Source organism: Salvia splendens, chromosome 11 (genome assembly GCF_004379255.2).
Source record: "Salvia splendens isolate huo1 chromosome 11, SspV2, whole genome shotgun sequence".
NCBI lineage: Eukaryota > Viridiplantae > Streptophyta > Magnoliopsida > Lamiales > Lamiaceae > Salvia > Salvia splendens.
In genome coordinates, this window is record NC_056042.1 from 34290379 (window position 1) to 34314771 (window position 24393).

Sequence of the window (24393 nt, forward strand, 5' to 3'; positions counted from 1 at the left end):
ATCAAGCTGTTGTAGTTCCCAATTTAGCTGGTTCACAACTGCCAACAAGATCCTAATTGAAGTGTGCTTAACAACTGGAGCAAACACTTCATTGAAATCAATTCCTTCTTGCTGTGTGAAGCCCCTAGCCACCAGCCTTGCCTTGAATCTGACTCTATCTTTGTCAGTGGTCTCAATCTTTCTTTTAAACAACCACTTACAACTTACCAGCCTCATTTCTTTACCATCTGTAATCAGCTTGGATTTGTCCACCAAAATCCATGTTTTGTTCTTGAGTAAAGACTCTATCTCCTCATTCATGGCTTCAATCCACCTTTCTCTATCTTTACTCTTCATGGCTTCTTTATAAGTGAGAGGATCTGCACCATCAATGCTTTCTGCAGCACATAGGGCATAGTAGACCACATCAGAGAACTCTTCAGGTGGCCTTGCATTTCTTCTGCCTCTATCCCTTGCAATTTGATACTCCCTGGGGGAGTCAGATGTAGATTCACCATCCTTCTGCATGCCCTGAGCTGGAGCCTCATCTTTCTCTGAGTCAGACTCACTTCCTGAGTCAGTAGCTCCACCTGCTCCTAGGCCAAGCCTCATAGGCTCCACCTTGAAGAAATCACCCTCAGTTTCACTGGAGTCCAGTTTTTCTTTCAAGTATGGCATCTGATCCTCCAAGAACACCACATCCCTGCTCACCAACACCTTCTGCTTGCCATGCTCAATACACCATAGCCTATACCCCTTAACTCCCCTCTGATACCCTAGCAACATACATTTCAGAGCCCTAGCTTCAAGTTTACTTTGCCTAGCATGAGCATAGGCTGCACACCCAAACACCTTGTATTTTGAATAGTCACTATGGGCTCCATACCACATGTAATCAGGAGTCTCAGAATTAAGGGCAGTAGATGGACATTTATTGATGAGATAGGCTGCTGTATACACAGCCTCACCCCAAAACCTGCTGCTCAGACCAGAGTCAAGTAATAAGCACCTTACCCTCTCTAGGATAGTCCTATTCATCCTCTCTACCACACCATTTTGTTGAGGATTATTAGGAACAGTCATGTGCCTCTTCATACCCTTTTCTTTGCAAAACATATCAAATTCAGCAGACAAGAACTCTAGGCCATTGTCAGTTCTTAAGCATTTCACACTCCTTCCCTTCTCTAGCTCCACCTCCTTACACCATATCTTGAACTTTGTGAGTGTTTCTGACTTTTCTTTAAGGATATACACCCACAGCTTTCTAGTATAGTCATCAATGATAGCTAGATAATACTTTCCTCCACCAATTGAGCACACAGGTGAAGGTCCCCAAAGATCACTGTGTATATAGTCTAAAGGGGCTGTAGATGAGTGAATACCTATAGGATAGGGTGCCTTCTTTGCTTTTCCAAGTATACACTGCTCACAGGGGTCCATTTTGCTGAGATCTCCAGAGATTTGGCCTTTCTTGATGAGTTCTTTTAAGCTCCCTTCAGCTGGATGGCCTAGCCTCTTGTGCCATAGCATTAGGGAGTCCTCTGACACTGCATTGCTCTCTCCATCAACAGCCTTAGCCTTTAAATAATAGAGGATGTGCTCTCTGTCAGCCTCCATCATCACTGCATCTCCAGATTTTACAAACAATTTTCCCTGACTCATTAATATAGTGAACCCCTTCTGCTCTAGCATTCCCAATGAAATGAGGTTTCTCTTCACTTCTGGAATATACCTCACTCCAGTCAGGATCTTCACAGAGCCATCTTGTAGGCTTAACTTTACTTTCCCTATCCCTTTGATCTGACAAATATGGTTATTACCTAGCACCACAGTGCCTGATGCTTCTTGAAGATCATGAAACCAGCTTCTGTTGGGCCACATATGGAAGCTACACCCCGAGTCCATAATCCACCTGTGACTGACCCCATTGTCACTGATATTCATAAGTTGAGCAGGGGGGTCAGCACCCTCCACAAAATCAGATTGGTTGTGGTCCTCAGAGGCTAGCTTTCTCTTCCATGCATGACAATCTTTCTTCAAGTGCCCAGGTTTCTTGCACCAAAAACATGCCCTGGTTTCCTTATGAGCATCAATGCTTGAGGTTTTTGAGCCCTCAAATTTCTTCATGAAATTCTGCTTTTTGAGCTTCTTCACATTCAAGGCCTCTGCAGCTTGAACATTGGAGCTTGCAGAACCTCTGGTGGTAGTCTTCTGGAGTTCTTTGGCCATCAAGGCTGAATAGACTTCTGCATAGGTAATAGGCTTATCTCTCCCATAGATGATTGCATCACTCAATTGGTCATAGGTGCTAGGCAGGGCATTCAATGTGAGAATGGCTTTGTCTTCATCTGAAATCTTGACATCCACAGATCCCAGATCATCAATGATCTTGTTAAACTCCTCTAACTGCTCCATGATGGATTTCTCTCCAAAAAAACTATAGGCATAGAGCCTTTTCTTGAGGTACAGCCGGTTAGCCAAAGATTTGGCCAAATAAACTTCATCCAGCCTGTCCAAGATCTCCACCGCAGTCTTAGCTTCTTGAACTTCCCTCAAGACTTTATCTCCAAGGCACAGAATCACTGCAGAGTGTGCCTTGAGCTGCATCTCCTCCATCTTCATTTGTGCTTTATCATCAAGCACCGGAGCCTTTCCCTTTTCCTCAAGTTTTGAAAGCACTGTAGCCAAGCCTTGTTGAATCAAAACCGCCTTCATCTTCATCTTCCACAGGCCATAGTCATTCTTGCCTGTGAATATTTCTGTATCAAGCCTTGCTGCCATCTCTGAAACCGTTTGATCTTCTGCAAATCAGCTTCAATCTTCCCACAGACGGCGCCACTTGTTAGGATCAACACACAAGGCTTACACACTCTTGAATAGATCACACACACTCACTGTAATGTGAAGTACTCACACACTTATGCAGAAAACTCACACTAACACTTTAGTATTGAAGAGTATGTGGTTTCTTGGAGAAAACTGGAATCTCTTATTGAATGAAATCATCTAACTACATACAAAAACGAATCTGAGCTATTTAAAGCTCTACAAATCAGGTAGCAACTGCTACTAACTAACTACCCCAAGAATCAAGAAAGCAAGAAGAATAACTGCTACATCTTAACTAACTAACTAACTGCTGCTCCAACGGCTAATTTCTTCTAGGCTGCTTCTTTCCTTGATCAGCCTTTAGATTCTCTTCTTTCTACTCTTCTTGCAACTGAGTGAGCACTCTACTTCTTACAACAACAATGCGATTGCAAATAAGTTTTGTACATCAATTAGTGGGGGTTTCTCATGTATATTCTGACCGCATCTCTAGTTTCCCAAATAATCCGGAATCGAATTAGCCTCACTTCTGCTATATAATGTACTACCTCACACCACCAACTGATTCCCATCACATATGCCTCAAATTAAATGCTATTCGAGTGGCATTTTGTGTAGATAAAATAAAATTAGAGAATCATTTATTATAGTACTACTACTATTTTCTTTATAGAAAAAATAGTGAGTTTTTGTCATTTTTGTTCGTCCATAAGAAATAAACAACTTCTATTTTTGAATATTTTTTACAACATATTACATTATTAATAATGTGAATCTCAATGTCTATTAACAAACTTTAACTATTTTCTTACTTTACTAATTCCATAGTGTTATACTATATTTATTTTTAGGGTATTTAAAGAGTACGATGATTAACTATTTTTGTTAATTATCAACAAAAAAGTATTTTAATATATCATTGACTTAAAATATTTTCAAAACAATACAATTTATCCATCACTATCATGTTTGCAGACATATACGCGAGTGTATTCACAAGCATGCAGCACACAACATTCGCGGACATGATCGAATGACACATACCCGATCTCAACTTGAAAATCTTATCAAGCTCAATTGAGGCTGGAACCTAACTCCTTTACAAAACTAACAAATTCAAAAATTTCAACCAAACTTCAAATAACTTGCAAAGAGAGACTTTTTTAGCCAAACTTCAAATAGCTTGCAAAGAGAAAGATTTGAACCCTAACTCAAAAATCTTGATTTTATAAGCTTGGACCGAACGCACACATACTCGAGCCCAACTTGAAAATCTTATCAAGTTCAGTTGAGGCTCGGACCCGACTCCTGTACAAAACTAATATGACAATTACAACATGTTTATAAAATTCAAAATAAATGATGTTAAAGAGCAACTTAGTTACTAAGTCATTTATCTTCCTTCCAATAAGTTAAGAGAAGTCATAAACCATTTCCTAAGAGTAGGAGAAAAATACCGAATACCAAATTTTATCGTATTGAATAAACACATAAAATATAAAATTTTCAAAATAGCATAACTTTTAATATGATTATAATACCTTACCGAAAGATTTTAATACAATAACAATACTCATATATTGCGATATAACGGGAAATATCAAAATTTTGGTATTTACTGTAGATTGCAATATAGTATTGGTAAGACATATCGAAAAAGCAAATACAATATTGATATTGAAATTGATCATAACAAAATTCAATATATACATAAAAATTCTGAAAGATAAAAGTAGGAGTGTTATTTTTTGTTAAAACGAATTTTGCTGAACGGTATACGACCTACCCGTACAGTCGTACCCTTTCCCTCCGTTCATAAACGTCCTCATCAATATCCGCCATTCCAAATCTGAATTTCCTTTTTCCCCAATTCAAAACCCTAGAAACCCTCTCCTCTAACTGCACCTCCGATTTTCCCTCTTTTCTCCATCAATATTCAATGGCCGCCGCCCCGGCGAGGGACCAGGCGCTCTCCCTGCTCGCCGCCGCGAACAACCATGGCGATTTGGCCGTCAAGCTGTCGTCATTGAAGCAGGCCAAAGACATCTTGTTTTCTATTGAGCCGTCGCAGGCGGCTGAGCTTTTCCCTTACTTGGCCGAGCTTCATTCTTCCCCCGAAACGCTAGTCAGGAAATATCTCCTTGAGTGAGTAATTCATGCGCCAAAGTTTAAAATTTTCCCCATCTTTTTTCACCGAAATTTTTGATGGGGAGTAGGTTTTCAAAATTGAAGTTATTATTTATGTCTGCTTTGGTTTTAATGTTTATTGATGCAGTACAAAAGCACATTATGGTTAAATTTTACTAGTTCATGTATAGGGTGCTTTTTAGTTGGTCCTTTTAATGCAATTGATATAATTTAACTTATCACATCGTTCTGGTTAAATATAATGAACCTTTTAAATATATAGTCTGCCTTAATCGTCAAAATTGAAACTTTTGAATAAATAATAGCATTAGCCTTTGCCTATGGCGTATACTGCTAAGTGCTAGCATTGACTCCCGCCTTGTATACTCCTTCTTTCTAATTTCTTTTTAATTTTTAATAAAATACTATTGCAGCTATGTTGCATTTTCATTCCTAGGCCTTATTTGATGTGTCTCTCTTGCAAACTGTCCTCAGCTATACACATTGGCTTTGCAGTTTTGGCATATTTCGGTAGCCCTACTTTGTTGGATAGCTTGTTTCAACATTTAACTGTGGTATTGGTTGACAGGGTAATTGATGAGGTTGGGGCCAAACCAAGCGAACATCTTTGCATATTATTTCCCGTCTTATTGACATTTTTGAAAGATAATAATCTCATTGTTGTAAAGCAATCTATTATCACTGGCACAAAATTTTTCTCTTGCGTGCTGGAAGAGTTGGCTTTACAGGTGTCTTTCTCTTCTCTGTACTCTCACTCCCTGCATGTATGTCTGTGCAAGTGCGTCTCTGTGTCTGTATCTGTGGATGGAACTGTGGGTGTTTGTGCGCTCTAAAATTTTGCATGCTGTTTCTGTATGTGCATATGCATATCTTTCTTGTCTTCTTGTGATACAACATTTCATTAAATTAACTAATTAATAAATTATGTCCTTGATTTTTTATTTGCTCTGTACTCTATAGCTGTATGAAGACAAAATACTCTTTGTCAGGAAATGTTTCTGAAATGTTATTTAGAATCTCAAGAATCTCTTGTTCAATAATTTTCTCTGTAGACAAAATTACATGCATATACTCCATAGTCCATATAACAGTATTTTGTATCAGTATATGTAGATGGCTCCTCAGTTGTTTTTCTTATCAGAATGACCTATGCATGAAAACCATTCATCTCTTTATTTACTTTCGCGTGATCTGTTTTGTACTGTTGGATTGTTAATATAAGCTCATGTTTACATATGGATCTTAAAAGCTGTATTTTGAAATATTACAGCATCAACGGCGTGGAATAGTTGAGAGATGGCTTGAAGAGCTTTGGACAGGGCTGATCAAATTTAGGGATGCTGTTTTGGCCATTATCTTTGAGGTATATCTAATGTTGTTAGCATAATGTCTTTTACTTCGGAAGATGCCAATTACTACAATCTCATACTGTTTTGCTGATGCATAATTTATGGTATGCTTCCTATGATTATGTATGATGAGATGCAGGGTTATTTCCAGCTAGAGATTTTTTTGTTCATCCCAGTGGTCAGAGATGATATTGTCAGCCCCAAGTAGAGTTATGGTCCATTCCCCACTTTTAGGGATAGGAAGTAGTTGTTTTGGAATGATTCCCTTATACAAGCAATAACATTTCTGCCATACCTGTTCCCTCTCTATTGAACCCCATACCAAAAACCTTATTAGTTTTATGTTCCTACGGTTGACCATTCTAAAGTCAGATAGTGATCTCTCTTGATTTGGGAAATTGAAGTCATTGGCTGTATACACTTTTCCAGAAGAACAGAAATGAATATCTGATAACTCAGATAAGCATTAAATTCATGTATTGTTTTGTTCTCTTGGTCATTAACCTTAAATGATATAATAATTTCACTAGAATCCTCATTTTGCCGAGATATGTGGTGCTTCTTTTCTGAATTTTTGTATATTGTGGCTGATTTCCATATATTTTTGCAGGCGGGGCCTATTGCTCCAAAGTTGTTAGGGATAAAGTTTCTCGAAACATTTATTTTATGCTTCACATTGGATTCAACTGAGTTTGAAATGTGCAACCCTGAAGGTAAGAGCATTTTTAGTAATGGGATTAATTAGAAAGCTATTGATGATAGATTACTTTTTTTATCAATGTTCTTTCTTTTGTAGCTTTATACATTTTCAGATTTTTCAACTATGACATTTACAATTTGGCTCTGTATGCAGTAATGGTGAGGCAAGGTAGGATGTTTAACATCTCATGGATAGCGGAGAGTCATCCTGTTCTGAATCCTCCTGCCCTCATGTCTGACGCAAATAGATATCTAGGGATCTTTTTGGAAATTTTGCTGTCAGCTAGTAATTTGCCTGGTAGCGTGACGATTACTACTGTTAATAGGTGAGCCTTCTTGTATTGACCTTCAATATTTATCTTGCAATATGTGGAGTCCGTGTGATATTTATTAGTTTGCTTCAATTTGAATGGGATTTTAATTTGAAGTTTAAATGATTGGGACTTTTTCTTGTAACTATGTTTGGGCCCCAAAAAACAGACTCAGAAACCTTAAAACAATCCAAATTTTAGACTTGGCCTTAGCGTTGCCACAGCGCCTGAGGCATCTGCGTCAGTCAGGTGAGGCTTAAGCCTCAAACCCTGACAGATGCGTGCGCCCTGAGGCTATTACTGGCCGCCTCTCCTTTAGGTGCATGCCTTGTGCATTTGTTACTGCACTATATAATTAAAGTATGATTAAATCAAACAAATCCAAATTCATAGGCTTGGATATAAAACATTAGTTTTTTTTGTTGGAAAGTATCATTTGAAAATACGAGATACTAATATTAATGCAATCTTTTATTTAATGAAACAACATTACATATTGATCAGTTTATGTCCCTATGCCCATGGTTTGTAGCATCATCAATGATGTTTTTTTTGTTATTAGTCTGAACCTTTTGACTCAATCACTCAATGAAATGATATCATAAATGAAGAAGCGATTGAATGGATGTGTTGGGGAAATAATTTGACTTGAGGGTTGGACAGGAAAGTGTTGACCTCTTATACCTGTCTTGCCATTTTTTCTGAACATGATTTTGTCTCCTTAGCTTATTTGTACATTAGTTAAATGATTGGCTTTTCTCTTTTTGGTAATTTTTTTTATCTGTTGACATGTCTATAGGTTCCTTATTTTAATATTTAATTCAGATTACCATTTTTTCCCTCTTAACAATAAAATCTAACATATTTGTGCACATATTTAATAATATATGTTGATGTCTACTACTGTTTGCTGTATTTAATTACATAACATGTTTGAGTTGTGTATTCTCAAAGAGACTTGTTCTAGAGTATGGTGTGTTCCTTTGCAAGTTTTGTGATTTAACCGCATTTACTTTTTTGCCTGTGTGTATAATGTTTTCTCTTGTACTCATGCATACTTATATATGAGACCTTTGTTCTACAGGTTCTACTAAGTGGTTATATCTCACCATGTTATGTGTTTTGCAGTGTTTTTTCACTTGCAATGACATTAACTGTACGTTTCTGGTGTGTTGTAGTCGTAGATTAGATTTGAAGGCTGCACTTCCATATACTTAGTGTTAAATGCAAGTTCTTTCCAGTTTTAAAATAAAATTTCATGTTACCCAGTTTTCGATGGCATTTCCTTCTAAGAAGCTTCTGTGCAATTTTTTGAACCTTGTCAATATGTTCACATCTTTTGTGGGAATGTTGAGTTTGTATATGTTATGTTTGCAACTCTGCGGTTTTATTCATGTTCTATATTGATCAAACAACAAGCAAGGTGCTAAAATGTTTGTTGATGTAGATATTCTGGCAAATTGCACCTATGAGGTAATCTGCATCATAGTGGAGTGCACGTAAAGGCCACCTCTTTTCTGGAGGGGTTACTGAAGTTGGCAACTTGTTTTTTTATAAGTTCAACTGCCTTTTTTGTGCTGTCATTGCAGCATGCTGTCCAGAAATGTTAGCATGGCGTTAAATGGCAGTTTGCCTGGGACCGCTGAATCGGTGGTTCAGATAAGGGAAGTAAGCATTAGCTGATGCCAACATCATTGGTGTTTGATAGGACTGATTAGGTCATAGATAATTTTATCTGATCGGATCTAAAACCATTTCGCCAAGCAACCTATTGCATTGTATATAATTGTTTTGTGAGACCAAAATACTCACCAGTTACAGCACATCTTTTGTATGAACATATGGTTGCAACATGTGCAACCTGTAAATACTGTTCTGTTGATGTATATAAGTGTTTGTGCTTTTCTATCTCATGCGAGTTCTTTTAACAACTAGTTTACTTGTGCAACGAATTCCATCCAGCCATGCGTATCAGCATTTTCTTGTGAATATATATGCCGATGCTTCCAGTTGAACTTCTACAACAATCTATTTGGTCGGGTAAAGTTAGATTGATCCAAACACAAGTTTTTGCAGGCATATTTAGCTTACCTATGGAAGCAGGCTCATCATGAGATGACAACACCTTGACGGTGGTACAACAAGATTAAGCATTGCCAAATCATCTCTTGAAACACAGCCATTAACATACATTATTCCAAAAATCTGCATAATGTCAATCATGAGATGACAATTTGAGTTCAATGTTCACTATAGGCCAAAAGAAATCATATAATTTGCTTGAATCAACAGATAGTATTTTGAAGTTCATGCACATTTGTCTTTTGATAGAACTTTGTTGTACACAGAATGTGGAGGTGTGCTAATGAAGTTATGTCCTGTCGCTGTTGTAAATTAGTTCCGAGACCCGTGCTTCTGTGCGATTTCACTGCCCAAATTAAGGCTAAGCATTGATGGTGCTAAATTGGTTTAATGACTGTGCCTTAATATACAAACCACATCTTTTGATTCTTCTGCTCTTTGGGGGATCACTAACATTTCAATTTTAGAGGTGCAATATATATCACTCTTTTGCTTGACCTAGTATATTAATCTGGAGATTTTAGTAAGAAATGATATCTGATTCACAGGCAAGCTTATTTGTGAGCTGCTTCATGTTTTGAACCATAGTTGAACAGTTAAACTGTAACAAGAGCTTACGGTTTGACTATCTAAAGTTGAATTCGAGCAACCTTACTCAGGAAGGGGACTTGTTTCCTCGTTATGAAAGTTTGTCATTCTTTTGGGTTTACCCAAAGTTTTTGAACTGTCATGATTAGTAGGGGATGGGGTTATATATCTTTTGGGTGATCCCATGGCTGTGTCTTGTTTTTGATATTAACTGAGTGGTATGAAGTCCATAATTAGTTGGCATTAGGGATTTGAAGTTAACAAAAGTTTTCATGTGGTCTGGGATGTTCTCTAAGCTTTGGGTATTGCATTCCAAAATTTTAACTCCTTTTCTCTTGCTTAGTCTAATACTCTTGTTGTGCCACCTGGGGCAGCATTACTGTATCTTTACATCTTAAGGGTTCTTTTATATCTGATGATCTGATGTTAACATGGGAACTTCTCTGTGGATATAATGATGCATGGCCTTTTCCCAAGAGGGAGATGATATGTGGGGTTTTTCATTGTTTGCGTGCTGTATTTGTGCAAATTGTTTGTGATGTTTTATTTCCTGACTGATTTTTATAACAATGTAAGACCAGAAGTTTAATTTAATAGAGTAAATAGGATAGTATCATAGAAGAAATGATATCAAGTTATGATTGCATGGTACAGTCCATATCTGATATTTATGATCTACTGTTAATGACAGTTCAGTTGGGTGCTCTCTGTTTGGAGAAGAATATTGCTATCCCTACTATCTAATGCACATCATTCATTCAAATTCCTGTTTTGATTTTGGGATGTCCAGTTTTGGTTATGGCATCCAGTCGTTTCATTATACTTCACCAAGCTTTTTCGATGGCATCTGATTGTTTTTTCGTAGTGCTTCAGCTTTTGTTATTATGTTTACCACTTGATGCTGGGCCGTTCAGTTCTGATTGATTTACTTTTCATTAACTGTTTTGTGATGAATCAATGGTTTGGTTTATGAAAGTGAGCTATGATTTTGGCCCTGTTTGTTTTCCAAACTAGGAGTGAAGGGATAGAGTGTATACAAGGGGAGGGTAGATGGAGTTGGATGTTTTTCTTGTAGAGCTTCAGGTCTTGATGTTTGTTTATGTGCTTTGATGCTGGGCTTCACAGTTTTCTTTGCCTCCCTTTTCATTAATGTGACGAATGAATGTATTGGTTCATGAAAGTGACCTATGGTCTTGTCCCTGTTTGTTTGTCAAACTAAGAGTGAAGGGATTGTATACACGGCGAGGGTAGTTGGAGTTGGATATGTTATGTACATCATAGAACCTAAACGATTGGCATGTTTCTTACTTGGACTGAAACATCATATTGTTCTATTACTGGGAATGTACTTGATAAGTTAGATTATTGTGATACTTAGTATCACTGTTCTTGGTTTATTTGTTCTGAATATCATGGATGTATGTACTTGATGTATGTATCTTTTAATTTTTGTTACTGGAGCCGTTTGTGTCTGATTGGAGCTACTTCTTATAATTTCCCTGCACCTAGATCAAGGGTCTATAGTTGGTTGTGATCTTTGTAATCGTTTTTTGGGGTCACACAACGATGTCTTTTATCTCTAATGTGTATAAGTTTGTTGGTAGAAAATAGTTACCTTTTATCAGATTGTCGACAGAATCTGACATCACCATGTTCAGTCTTGTAGCTATTGCAAGGAAAAGGCCTGTCTACTACAAAACTGTCTTGAAGGCACTGCTTGATTTTAGTCCAAGTGTAGAGATGGCTAAAGGTCGCCACACAGTCAGCATTCAGTATTCTCTGAGAACTGCGTTTCTAGGTTTTTTAAGGTGTACACATCCTTTCATGACCGAGGTAAAGTTCATATTGTATTGCTTCTTTATAACTTCTAATTGTATCATCATTCTTTTCAAAGCATCAGATCAGTCACTCCATACTTATATAGAATTTGACAACATTTGTCATGCTAGCATGTATCCTGATTGTTTTATGCATGTTTTTATCTATCTGAGTCTAAAGGCAGTTGCTGTGTTGTATATTCCATTCATTATTATGGAGATCCAATGCATTTAGGAATTCATAAATCTCTCCAAAAGCTCATTAACTCAGTGAAATAAAGCTTGGTTAATTCTAGTGTCAATGCAGACATACTTGTGCCCATTTGAGAGCCATCAATGTGATAAAATATTTGTTCTGTCAAGAGTCACCAAGTCTATAAGATCATAATTCTGTTGCTACTCAACCTAAGAAATTTAGAAAGTATATCAATCACTATTAAAAAGTCTAATTCAGAAATTGTTCATCTTACCAGTCAAGAGAGAAATTGCTTAAAGAGTTACGAGCAATGAATGCTGGAGATGCTGCTGATCAAGTTATCCGCCAAATAGATAAAATCATGAGGAACAATGAACGTGCTCCACGTGATCTTCAGGTCAATAAGGTATATATGAATTTGGAAGAAGAGATATATTTTTGTTATTCGGTCTCTTTGATCGCTAATAATACACACACCGACACACATCATCTAATTTTGTAATTGGGCCTTTATTTTCAGGATGATCAGCTGTCAAATCAGTTGCATATTTCAGGGGATTCGACTAAGAAAAGGACCGCTCAATTTGACCATGAGGATCAGAATAATATTTATGATGCCTCTTCTAAAAGGCTGCGTCATGGTCCTCATAGCAATACAAATGCCGCAGCAGATACTAATGATGATAGGCAGGATCATGTTAATGGCATATCTGCTAAGCCCCCTGTGTTGGATGGTGGTCTAACTCCTGTGGAGCAGATGATTGCTATGATTGGCGCTTTAATTGCCGAAGGGGAAAGAGGAGTGGAGTCTCTGGAAATTCTTATATCCAATATTCATGCCGATCTACTTGCTGATATAGTCATCACAAATATGAAACACTTGCCCAAGAATCCACCTCCTTTGACAAAATATGGTAACTTGTCTTCGAAACATCGTAGTGACACAAGCGATCCTATCCATGTAGTTGCATCGAATGGTTTTGCAACTTCTACTCAGACGTTAGACCATTCAGCTCAATTACCTGCTTCATCATTGAGCACGACTAGCTTTGCTGTTTCAGATACATTTGCTTCTGCTAATCTATCTACAGATTCTAAACGTGATCCACGAAGGGTAAGGTTTTTCTTGGTGAGAGGGGAGCCCCATCCTTATATTTGTTTATTTATTTATTTATTTCGTCTCTAACTATTCCTTAACATACGATGAACCTTCCAGGATCCTCGTCGTCTTGATCCAAGACGGTTGGTGGTTCCTGTTGATGTGCCCCCAACATCTGTTTTGGAAGATAATGTTGTCCAATATCCAACTGTACAGTCAGATTTCAACCCTGTCAGCTCCTCCAGCGCACTCATATCGGTACCTCAATCTGTTCCTGAAAGTGCTCCTCAGCCTCTGATGCCCACAATTCAAACTGACATAAATCTTCCAGACTCCCCGATGACAATTGAAGTGGACGAGTCTATCCAGAACGATGAAGTCCTTGATTTTGATGCCAACGCAATCACTCCAGATAAGGATGCAGATTATTCTGTACATATGTTACCATCTTTTAGCAAAGCTGAGGACATTGTTTCTCATGCATCAATGGATGTAGCCATGCTTGATGAGGCGTACTCACCTTCATCAGAAGAATCTGATGAACCACTGCCAGATATTTCAAATGCTGAAGCATCTGAGAGTGCATCTGCTGAGTTACCAGTGCTTCCCTTGTACATTGAGCTGGATGAAGCTCATCAAATACATGTAAAAAGACTGGCACTTGAACGCATAATTAACAAGTACCAGAATTCACACAGAACAGATATTAAACAAACACAAATTGCAGTGGTCGCCCGACTGTTCGCACAGGCATGCCCTAAAATTTCCCTGAATAGTTTGTTTTTTAGTGATTTTTTCTCACTTCCATACTCCTTTGTTGGTTTTCCAAGATCTTTAAACAGGGATTTCCTCTCCTTAGTATTGTTTTATGTTTTAATAGAGATTTTATCGAGCTGGATTCATTGAAAACTGTTTAATGAGAAACATCTGACTGTAAATGTTTATTCACTCTTCTCTAAATACACACTATTTATCTTAATCCTGTCACTAACTGAGAAGCCATTGCTCAAACAAGAGTAAATTTTGTCACCAGAGCAAATAAATCTGCTTGTTGATAATGAACTGTAGGTCTTGATGAAACAGAGTTACTATTGTTTCAACTGCTCCATGCAAACTTTTGATTTCCTTCAGAATAGGAACTTCATACCTAAAAGATCTTCATAGTTAAAGGAAAACCTTGATTGGAAACTAAATGGCTCAATTGGAATCATGAACTGTTGCTTGACATCTCTTAGTCCTCTGCACATTCTGGTACTAAACAATCTATTTTTATCAGTGGTCCTGAGTTTTTCCATGTCTGCTTTTTTGTAGATTGATGCTAGTGATGTGATTGGGATGGTGCAGAAACTGATTATATCAGATTATGAACAGCAAAAGGTCTCTCTCTCTCTCCCCCTTAGCATGAACCTGATTTTTGCTTGTTTCTCCCACAATCCTTACATTTTAGCTCCATCTTATTCTTAATTGTGTGATATGCATTTAAGTATTACTATCCTCCACATCAATGTAGCCTCGGAAAGATTAATAATCTGCTGTGTTGGTTTTCTCATTATATTTTGAAGCTTTGTTGGTTAGTTTTTCTTAATAATTTTTTCTCAGGGTCACGAGCTTGTGTTGCATATCCTATACCATCTCCATAGTCTTGTGATCTCAGATTCTGCATCATCTGCTGCTGCTGTATATGACAATTTCCTTCTGGCAGTGGTAGGAGATCTTTTAACTTATCTATATTAGAGTTGCCCAAAATATATGATACTTCGAATTTTAAATGCAGGCAAAATCTTTGCTAGTTGATTTACCAGCATCTAACAAGTCTTTTAGCCGACTTCTCGGTGAAGTTCCCCGCATACCTGATTCCATATTGGGGATGCTGGATGACATGTGTACCAAAAGTCATTCTGGAACTGATGGCCGTGATGGTGATCGTGTCACTCAGGGCCTTGGAGCAGTGTGGAGCTTAATTCTTAGTCGCCCTCTCATTCGCCAAGCATGTCTAGATATAGCTTTGAAGGTAATTTTCGCATAATATTACGCCAAAGAAGTGACATAGTGTAGATTTGTACATTTAGATATATATATGAGAATTCTCTGACCTTTTGTTCGCTTATCGGACTAGTTACTCTGTAATGGATGGCATTTGGTGTCTTGAATTCAGAATCTGTCTTCTTTGGCTAAAATAAAAAATGTGTGGTAACAAATGAAAAAAGGAATCAGGAGAAAACTTTCATTCTGTGCTGATCAAGTGATCATTATCGTTGAAATGTAGCTTTACTAAATGTAACAGTTTTCTATTGGCAGAAGGCGATTGATTATTACAAAGGACAGAATACTTTATATCTGGTGATTTATTAAAGTAATTTAGTGGATATTCGCTGTGTACTTCCTAATATGTCCGAGTTCATCTTAAAACTCTTGGATGATAGAAAATCAACCATGAAGATAATTTTCCATCTTGTGCGCTCAAACTAGTATAATCTGTATGCACATTCTTTTGGCAGCTTTTGATTTCTTGCTGGTTGTGCCAAATTGTCTCTTCTCTAACTTTGTAATTCCATATGGCAGTGTACTGTGCACCCAAAGGAAGATATCCAGGCTAAAGCTATACGCCTGGTGAGGAAGCTGCCAATCTATCTTATGTTTAATTGTCTATGCGCCTGTCTTGAGAGAGTGTATCATCTGTGAGGAACTCTGGACCGAAGTTGTTTCTGTTCTAAAATTTTTGCACCTTTCTCTCTTTGCCATTGTCAGGTGTCAAACAAACTCTATGCAGTTAGCTTTATTTCTGACTGCATCGAGCAATTTGCAAAGAACATGTTCTTGTCAGCTGTAGATCAGCATTCTTCAGATTCATTACTATTAGAGTCTGCAAATTCTGACAGAAGAATTGGAGGACAGGTCCGTTACATGTGATCTTGTTATTTACATTTATACATTACTCGTAGGAAATTTAATGTGTTAATTCTATCTTTTTTTGTTGGATTGTCTCTGTTTCATTCTATTTATAATTATACTTGAGATAGTTATTCTGTGATGCAACCCATGTTGTAAATTAATTTTGCCTTGGTTTCATGTAAGTTAACTGGAAGAACGATTTCCTTGACTGAAAGATTTGTTAATTGTGTGCGATTGGACTATATACTCAGCATGCACCATGTTTACGTGATTCATTCAACTGAAGGATTGGTAAATTATGCCAAGGAGAGCTGTGATATGTCATGGATAATTCATTTGGTTTAAATATAAAATTTAAAACAAGAGCAAGCCAAACCTCATAATCCAATAGAAAAAATAAACTTATTGATGTTTTGTACTATGTACTTTTTGCTAGTTAATGATACCCTTTTAAGTATTCCTCTGCATTCAGGTAGAAAGTGCAGAAACATCCACCAGTGGGTCTCAAGTTCCTAAGCCTGGGATTTCTCCAAATGAGACTATGAAAGGAGTTCAGGATGCACCCCTAGATGATTCATCAAATATATTTTCTCAAGCTCACAGGCTAATGTCCTTATTTTTTGCACTCTGTGCTAAGGTTGGTTGTGGTGACACGCAAAGTGATGTATGATGCATATTTTTGCTTATTTTTTTTCTGATGTTTCATTTTTGTCTTCGTAGAAACCAATTCTTCTTCAACTGGTTTTTGACAGCTATGTCCGTGCTTCGAAGACTGTTAAGCAGGTCTTTGTCCATAATATTTAGTTTAATAACATTTTTAATTATTCACTTAAATATCTCAAACTTAATGGTTGTCTCCTATAACTACCAAATTCTATACAACTATTTTATGATGCTATCTGGGGTCATGCTGATCCTTTGCCTTATCTAGTTTTCAATTTGCTATTTATCTGTAAAGCTGTTCTTTGCAATCTTGTTTATATATGTGGATCTTACTAGATGATAAGAAGTACTATCAGTCTCGTCTATAAAAAAAATTCTTATTGCTTTATTTAATGGGATGGGGGTTTGTTGCTGTTTAATAGCTTTAAATAGCTCTACCGTTTTCATCAAGCCCTTTTTACCAAAAAATTGGTTTTGTAGGCTGTCCATCGGCATATAAACGTCTTGATGAGGGCTCTGGGGTCATCGTATTCAGAATTACTTCATATAATCTCAAATCCACCTCAAGGAAGTGAAGATTTGTTGACACAGGTTGCTTGTCCCAGTCTTCTCATACTGTCCACAGTTCTCTAGCATTTTCTTGATTTCTCTCTTCGTGAAACACTGATAATTTTGGTTTGACCTGAAGGTTCTTCATTTGTTATCCGAAGGGCGAGCACCACCTACAGATTTGGTGGTGACTGTTAAACATTTATATGAAACTAGGCTGAAGGTTCTTTTTGGTGCCCTTTTATACCTTTACTCCTTGTTACTTAGCCTATCTTTTCATCATTATGAGATTTTTTCCCTGCAGGATGCTTCTATTCTTATTCCTATCCTATCCGCTTTTTCTAGAGATGAGGTGCTCCGTCTACCCTATTTTCAAAATTTCAATTCTATAATAATTCAACAATGTGGTTTTTTTACATTTCTTGACATTGAAATTTTACATTGCGGCACAACTAATTCCCTGTATGAAATCGTATATTTTTAATGTGTTTCCAGGTTTTACCTATTTTCCCTCAGCTTGTCCAGCTTCCTCTACCCAAGTTTCAGATGGCACTGGCTCATATATTACAGGTACATATAAGTTTGATATCTTCTTAGGACTTAATATTGGTTATTGTTTTTTTGAATTGCATTTATTGCATTTGAGGCATATTTCAAGAGAGTAGAAAATTATAACTGTCCGGTTTATGGGACATAGTCGTTACATTATATTTGATTATTGGTAAATATGAATGTGAGAATTATCGATAAATAAGTTTGCGGAATTTTAATTAAGTTTGTTCTCGCGTTCCTAAGATTTCAATATCTGCCTTTGGTCTACAGGGCTCTGCTCATACAGGTCCTGCATTAACGCCTGTTGAAGTCTTGGTGGCAATCCATGACATTTCTCCTGAGAGAGATTGTCTTCCACTGAAAAAGGTGTTTGTCTGAGCTCGTTATATACTTCTTGTTATTAAGTTTAGTTTTATATATGTAAAGAAGTGTATTTCTTAAGATCTGATTTATATGCACTCTCGTCCTTTTGTTAAGGTGCATCTTATTATTAAGCTGCTGACCCAGATTCTTAATGCCTCCGTCTTTCGATTGAAAGTTTCTCATGTTGCCATGATTCTCCATTAAAGCCAGTTCTGTACTTTGTAAAGTCTGGATAAAATCTCTTGAGAATTTGTTATAGAAATTGCCATGTATATGTTCTATCCGAATAATCTTGTGCAATTGATTATCAGATCATGGATACTTGCTCAGCTTGTTTTGAGCAGCGCACGGTTTTTACACAGCAAGTCCTGGCTAAGGCCTTAAACCAGATGGTACGTATAGGTTCTCATGAATGCAAGTGTTCCCAGTGACACACTGTACCAATCGACATTGCTCTTTTTTGAATTCAGGTTGACCGAACTCCACTTCCACTGCTCTTCATGAGAACTGTAATCCAAGCAATTGATGCTTTTCCGACACTGGTAAATTCAGTGCCTCTCGAACTGTTTTGTGTCTTTTGACTTCATCAAATGTTCTTCTTAACTCAAGATAGGTTAAATGTTTTCTTTGTTATCACATTCCACAACTTTGCTTCCTTTCCAACCAAATGGGTGCCAAATGTTTTCAATATGAAAATATGATTTTGTAGTTGGACGCCTAAAAAGACGATACTAGTAGTCAACTTGAACTGACATCTTCCATTCTGCACTCATCTCAATTAACACAATAAGCTCTTTGTATATCATTCCTTAGTTTCCGGAATATATGTTAGGCTAAGTACTAGTCTCAGTATAGCCTGTTATGTCGATCTTAATATGCTTTATGATGATTTCTCAGTTTATATGTCTGGACCAATTTGTTATCTAGATTCTTGGATGGCTGTGATTCCACTGACGAAACCTGGATTTCATCACGGCTCCTAAAGTCATAGTTTCATTTTGTTTTCCGCCATTTGAATGTTATAAATGACCAATTTTTTGTTGGTAATTCACCCTTGTGATTGATTCCAGGTTGATTTTGTCATGGAAATCTTGTCTAAACTCGTCAACAAGCAGGTATGTTGTGAAGTTTCTATATACTGTTAACTTTGCAGCATCGGCATGATAATTGACCGTTTCCGTGGTTAGAGGAATCACGAGAGAACTGACTTTATGCTGATAATGTGCAGGTTTGGAGAATGCCAAAACTATGGGTTGGCTTCTTGAAATGTATCTCTCAAACACAACCACATTCCTTCAACGTATTGCTCCAGGTATATGTGCTTCGTTTTTTTTGTTCAAAAATCTTGTTCCTTGACCTTTTCCGTTTTCATACAAACTCTGTATATCTGCTTGCAGATGCCGTCTCCTCAGCTTGAAAGCGCTCTAAGCAAGTATCCGAATCTTCGTGGTCCACTTACTGCTTTTACAAACCAGTCAAGTATTAAAACCTCTGTGCCTAGGTATGTGAATCTTGGCATTTCTTTAGTTTCTTCTCAACATAAATTGTTAATTCTCTAACCCCTTTCGAGTAGAGTGCATGCCATAGAAACAAAAAGAAAATCCGTGTTACTTCTTCACTATGATCACAAGAAGGTTGTTAGGAAATAATCAGAAGTAATTGTTTATCCGGTTCAATACGACGTGTATCTATGTCTAGGGGTAATGACAAACACTGTTTTGTATATATGTGTGTATTGTATGCATTTTTTATTTTTGGGAGTTGTTCCATAATGATCAAGATCAAAATCCAAATTGATATTGGAAAATCAAATATGGTTTGTCAAAAAGATCACATTGTTTCGGGTAATCGGCCCTGTTATATGTATGTTTATCTGTGTGTGTGAATATCATAAGAATGTGATTATGATTATTGTTCTGATCTTATAATATGGTAACTGTGGCAGGACAACCCTATTGCTTCTTGGCCTTGCATCTGAACCACACATGCAGCAACCACACGCTGTTTCGTATCTGCAGGCCTCCGATGGCCCGGCACATACGTGACGTGACACGAGCAAAACTGGAACACCAAAGCTGTAAACAATCAGGGTGATCATGTCACATTCCTCACATGGCTGCAAAAAATACCACCAGGCAGCGTGGCTCCGGAGCTGTTTTTGGAATTGCCAGTGTGTAGTTCCTCGCTCCCTGCTCGATGAGGGAGTCATTCGAGTCGAGTGATGGTTCCTTCTCAGTCTGTTTTTTAGCTTTAAACACCAAATAGAGTTGTGGTTTGTAGGGTGTAGGATGTTTGTAGGGAGGAGTATAATAGCAATTCTTGTTATAACTACAGTATGGCATAATAAATTTAATATGTGAAATTGAATCAACAAAGGTAATGATACCTAATTTATTATCCATTTCTTTGGTTCAATATTACCTTTTCGGTTATGTGCTTCAATAATATGATAATGAATATGGCAACAATGATGAGAACAAATAAAAACATAAGTAAATAATAATGAGCGATATTTTATGGATATAAAACCATAGTGCATCATACCACCACAGAAATCTCCCTGCAGCTTTAGTTACGATTTTCCCTCCCCAAATGCATGTGTTACCACTCATGACATTTGGCTGTTTATATATATGCGACATTTTATTTTCCTACAACAAGTTGTATAGTGTGACATATCCATTATACAGTTTGAAGATATTGTGAAATTATAATGTTACAAAATACATATGATCCTAAATCGTCACGTGTGTACGGCTGGGCCACCATGAGAGGTCGAATTTGTTAGATATATATGGTTTTATGAAGTCCAATTTAATGCTCACTATGATATTACTGTATTTCATTTGTGTGAACTGGGAAAAGCTTTTGCAATAGACTACCACAAGCTTTGGATAACTACTGCATATCCACTAAAATAAAAAAAAGTAAAAAAATTCCACATTACTCAAAAGTCATGACTCATGAGATAGGCTCTAGTTTCGAGATTTATATAACTATATCATATAGTAAAATCAAATACATTTGAGGAATGTAAATGGTTCAAATAGTTAGATAAATATATTGACTCTATAGATATATATAAATGTGGATAAGATATCCACATAAGATAGAATTCATACCCCAACAATGGATCTAAAAAAATGGAACTTGTAGGATGTGAAGAAGTTGGCCGTCGCATGCTTTGGAAGGCAGAGGCAGTGTGGTGATTGTCACTAGAGTGTATGTCAATAAGACGATAAATGGAAGTGAACCTCCACCCTTCAGGGTTGGGATGAAGCTACATCAACTAGGGTTGGCGATACCTCCAAGACCAAATTTAATGGAGTTTTTTGGCCAACATGAAATCAATCGACCCCCTCAATTCCTACTGAATTTCGATGTGATGATAATGGCATCTTACACAATGATTCAAACCAAATACCAAACTTTCGACGATGTTATATGAATAATTTATTTTATCTTGGTAGAGATTGAAGTCCCTTCTTACTTTTTATGTGTGTCAGTCCGTGGCAACGTCATTCGATTGCAGATAAAGATAATTTATACGAATGAAAAAGTTTTTTTTAGCTTCGTAGAGACTAGAGCCCCTTCTTGCTTTTGTGTACATCAATGACTACATTCGATGATAGGAATAAAGATGATATATACAATTATATTATATTTTGAACTATGGTAGAGTTGGTGTATGGTATAATTGTCTAGCACGTTTGTAGTTGCACGAAATTATCATCTTCATTTCAAACGTAATCTATTATCTATATATGTGAATTGAATGGTGGAAATATCAACAATTAAAGCCAAACACTAATTTCACCCTATAATAATTCTTACTTTGGGGGAACGAAAACGTGCTAAAAATGACAACTTGTAATTATATTTGAAATATCTAATTTCCAAAAATATGAGATAGTTATGTCTGAAAGATGATGAAGCATCGACGTCGATGACATGGCGCCTCCTTCTCATGCATGCTACGTCACCGCCTTGCCATCACTAGATATTTTGATGAGTTAGTTAGAAAGTTAGTTAGAAGATATTTTGCTTCCTTTCTTAGCTCATTGTATAAATAGAGTAATCCTCTTCTTTGTACGTTTGATGAATCATTCTATGAAATTGATTTCATTCTTTATTGGATCATATGAATCCTACTTTGATATTTTCTACATGGTATGAGTTGTGATTTGAATTCTCTTCCGCTATTCAATCACTTTCTCTTCTTCTTTTCATTATGGCGCGTGGTAGCAGTTCGAATACCAACGCAAATGTCATTCAATCTTCTCCGATGGAGGACAATTCCAGTCCCTACTACCTTCATCCCAACGACAATCCAAGTTTGCAGCTAGTTCCTCATGTGCTCACTGGATCCAACTACATTCATTGGAGTAGATCCGTTAACACTGCACTTTTGGTGAAGAATAAGATCTCTTTTGTCAACGATGATCTGTTATTTCCGGCATGGTTGCGGTGCAACAGCATGGTCGTATCGTGGCTCCAAAATTCAATATCTCCTCAGATCTGCTCCAGCGTAATGTACCTTGAAGATGCTCATGAGATCTGGTCGGATTTACGCATCCGATTCTCTCAACTCGATTTTGCTCGAGCCTATCAATTGAAGCAACACATCATGTCTCTGAATCAAGGCAAAGATGATGTCAATGCCTACTTCACCAACCTTCGGATTTTTTAGGATGAATTCAAGCACTCTCAACTGGTTGCTTGGTGCATTTGTGCGAATTGCAGATGCAATAGTGCCTCGAAGTGGCATGAGTATCAAGAGCAAGAGTGCACAATGCAGTTTTTGATCGGACTAAATCCTGTTTTCTCTCAGATCCGATCTAGTATCCTCTCTATGGTTCCAATTCCTCCTCTATCAAAAGTTTTCTCACTTGTTCTGCAGGAGGAAAGGCAACGAACTATTAATGGTTATTCTCCGGTTATATCTCCTTCTATGAGTGATCAGCCTTATTCAGCCAATGCTGCAACATCTCAATCCTACAATAAGGGGATAATTTTTTCACATTGTGGTAAGAGTAACCACACGGTTGACAAATGATTTGCTCTCCATGGTTATCCTCCAGGTTTTGGTAAGGGGAAGAACAAATTTGGTGCTGGTGGCAAGGATAATAAATCTGTTAAATTGTGGAGGATTGCATTGAAGATTCATATGATAAATCTGCTTTCTCTCCATCAATGAGCATGCCTTCTCAGGAGCAATGTCAGCAGCTCATAAAACTGCTTCAGTCTCAACTTGCTGCTGCTGCCACCTTCACTTCTTCTACTCCAACAACTCACTCCACTTCTGCAGCACCAAATATGCCTTCATCTCCTCATAATGTTCCTTTCACAGGTACTATTTTTTTCACCAAATCCTCAATCAATTCCATCTCTAAATCTCAATCTGTTTGGCTATTAGACATTGGAGCCACACATCATGTTTGTTGTGACCTATCCATGTTTAATTCTTCTTCCCCTATTCAAAATGCCTCTGTAAACTTACCTAATGGTGCCACAGCTCCTGTTACACATATTGGAACTGTGCACCTTACTTCCTCAATCACTCTTTACTCTGTCCTATATGTGCCTACTTTTTCCTTCAATCTCATTTCTGTGAGTTCCTTAACTTCATCTCTGCCATGTACTGTCATTTTCACTCATAATTCCATTGAAATCCAGGCAGCTTCTCATGAAATTGTGATTGAGAGGGTAGTAGACTGGGAAATTTGTACACTCTTGATGTTTCTTCTGATTCCAAGAATGTTGAAGGTTCTGTTATTCCTTCATCTCTTACTTCATCTGTTGATGTTTCTTATGCAAATTCTGTTGCTAGTATAGATGTTTGGCATAAAAAGTTGGGGCATGTATCCTTTGGGAAACTAAAATCCATGTCTGACATTCTCAATTTTCCAAATAAAGCTCCTTTATTGTGTGATATCTGTCCTCTTGCCAAACAAAAACATATGCCTTTTTCAAAATCTGATTCTAATGCCACCAACTGTTTTGATCTTATACATTGTGATGTCTAGGGACCCTTTAACCCCTCCACCACCTAGGGATACAAATACTTTCTTACTATAGTGGATGATTGCTCCAGATTTGTCTGGACTTTCTTGATGCACAACAAATCTGATGTTGGAGCCATACTCCCACAATTTTTCAATACAGTTCTTACCCAATTCTCTAAAAAGATCAAAGTCATTCGCTGTGATAATGCCCCAGAGCTAAATATACCTTCCTTATTCTCTTCTTTTGGGACTATCATTCAACTCTCATGTGT

At 37.2% G+C, this 24393-nt stretch overlaps 2 protein-coding genes across 2 annotated transcripts; both read left to right on the top strand.

The window, feature by feature from the left end:
* Nucleotides 1–4592: 4592 nt before the first annotated feature.
* On the top strand, nt 4593–20536 carry LOC121754949. The gene is made up of 27 exons (XM_042150231.1): nt 4593–4953; nt 5525–5684; nt 6227–6319; nt 6916–7018; nt 7159–7330; nt 11644–11818; nt 12276–12404; nt 12519–13112; nt 13215–13847; nt 14409–14474; nt 14697–14801; nt 14872–15108; nt 15660–15707; nt 15846–15992; nt 16462–16626; nt 16710–16772; nt 17133–17243; nt 17341–17424; nt 17506–17553; nt 17697–17771; nt 18024–18119; nt 18428–18508; nt 18587–18658; nt 19187–19231; nt 19345–19428; nt 19514–19617; nt 20062–20536. The coding sequence occupies exons 1-27, from the start codon at nt 4748–4750 to the stop codon at nt 20159–20161; spliced, it is 3996 nt and encodes a 1331-aa protein (XP_042006165.1). The 5' UTR covers nt 4593–4747; the 3' UTR covers nt 20162–20536.
* A 1811-nt stretch (nt 20537–22347) lies between these two features.
* On the top strand, nt 22348–24142 carry LOC121754867. Its single transcript, XM_042150159.1, has 5 exons — nt 22348–22745; nt 22860–23143; nt 23198–23250; nt 23328–23466; nt 23883–24142. Exons 1-5 carry the CDS (start codon nt 22348–22350, stop codon nt 24140–24142), a joined length of 1134 nt encoding a protein of 377 aa, XP_042006093.1.
* The last annotated feature ends 251 nt before the right edge of the window (nt 24143–24393 follow it).

Bases quoted from the DNA above. Each gene is read 5' to 3' on its own strand.
- LOC121754867 (XM_042150159.1), top strand. From the start codon at position 22,348: ATGGCGCGTGGTAGCAGTTCGAATACCAACGCAAATGTCATTCAATCT. The intron at 22,746-22,859 runs GTCTCTGAATCA...TGCGAATTGCAG, and splicing joins CAATTGAAGCAACACATCAT to ATGCAATAGTGCCTCGAAGT. The intron at 23,467-23,882 runs GTACTATTTTTT...AGAATGTTGAAG, and splicing joins TCATAATGTTCCTTTCACAG to GTTCTGTTATTCCTTCATCT.
- LOC121754949 (XM_042150231.1), top strand. From the start codon at position 4,748: ATGGCCGCCGCCCCGGCGAGGGACCAGGCGCTCTCCCTGCTCGCCGCC. The intron at 7,019-7,158 runs GTAAGAGCATTT...CTCTGTATGCAG, and splicing joins TGAAATGTGCAACCCTGAAG to TAATGGTGAGGCAAGGTAGG. The intron at 15,109-15,659 runs GTAATTTTCGCA...TCCATATGGCAG, and splicing joins GTCTAGATATAGCTTTGAAG to TGTACTGTGCACCCAAAGGA.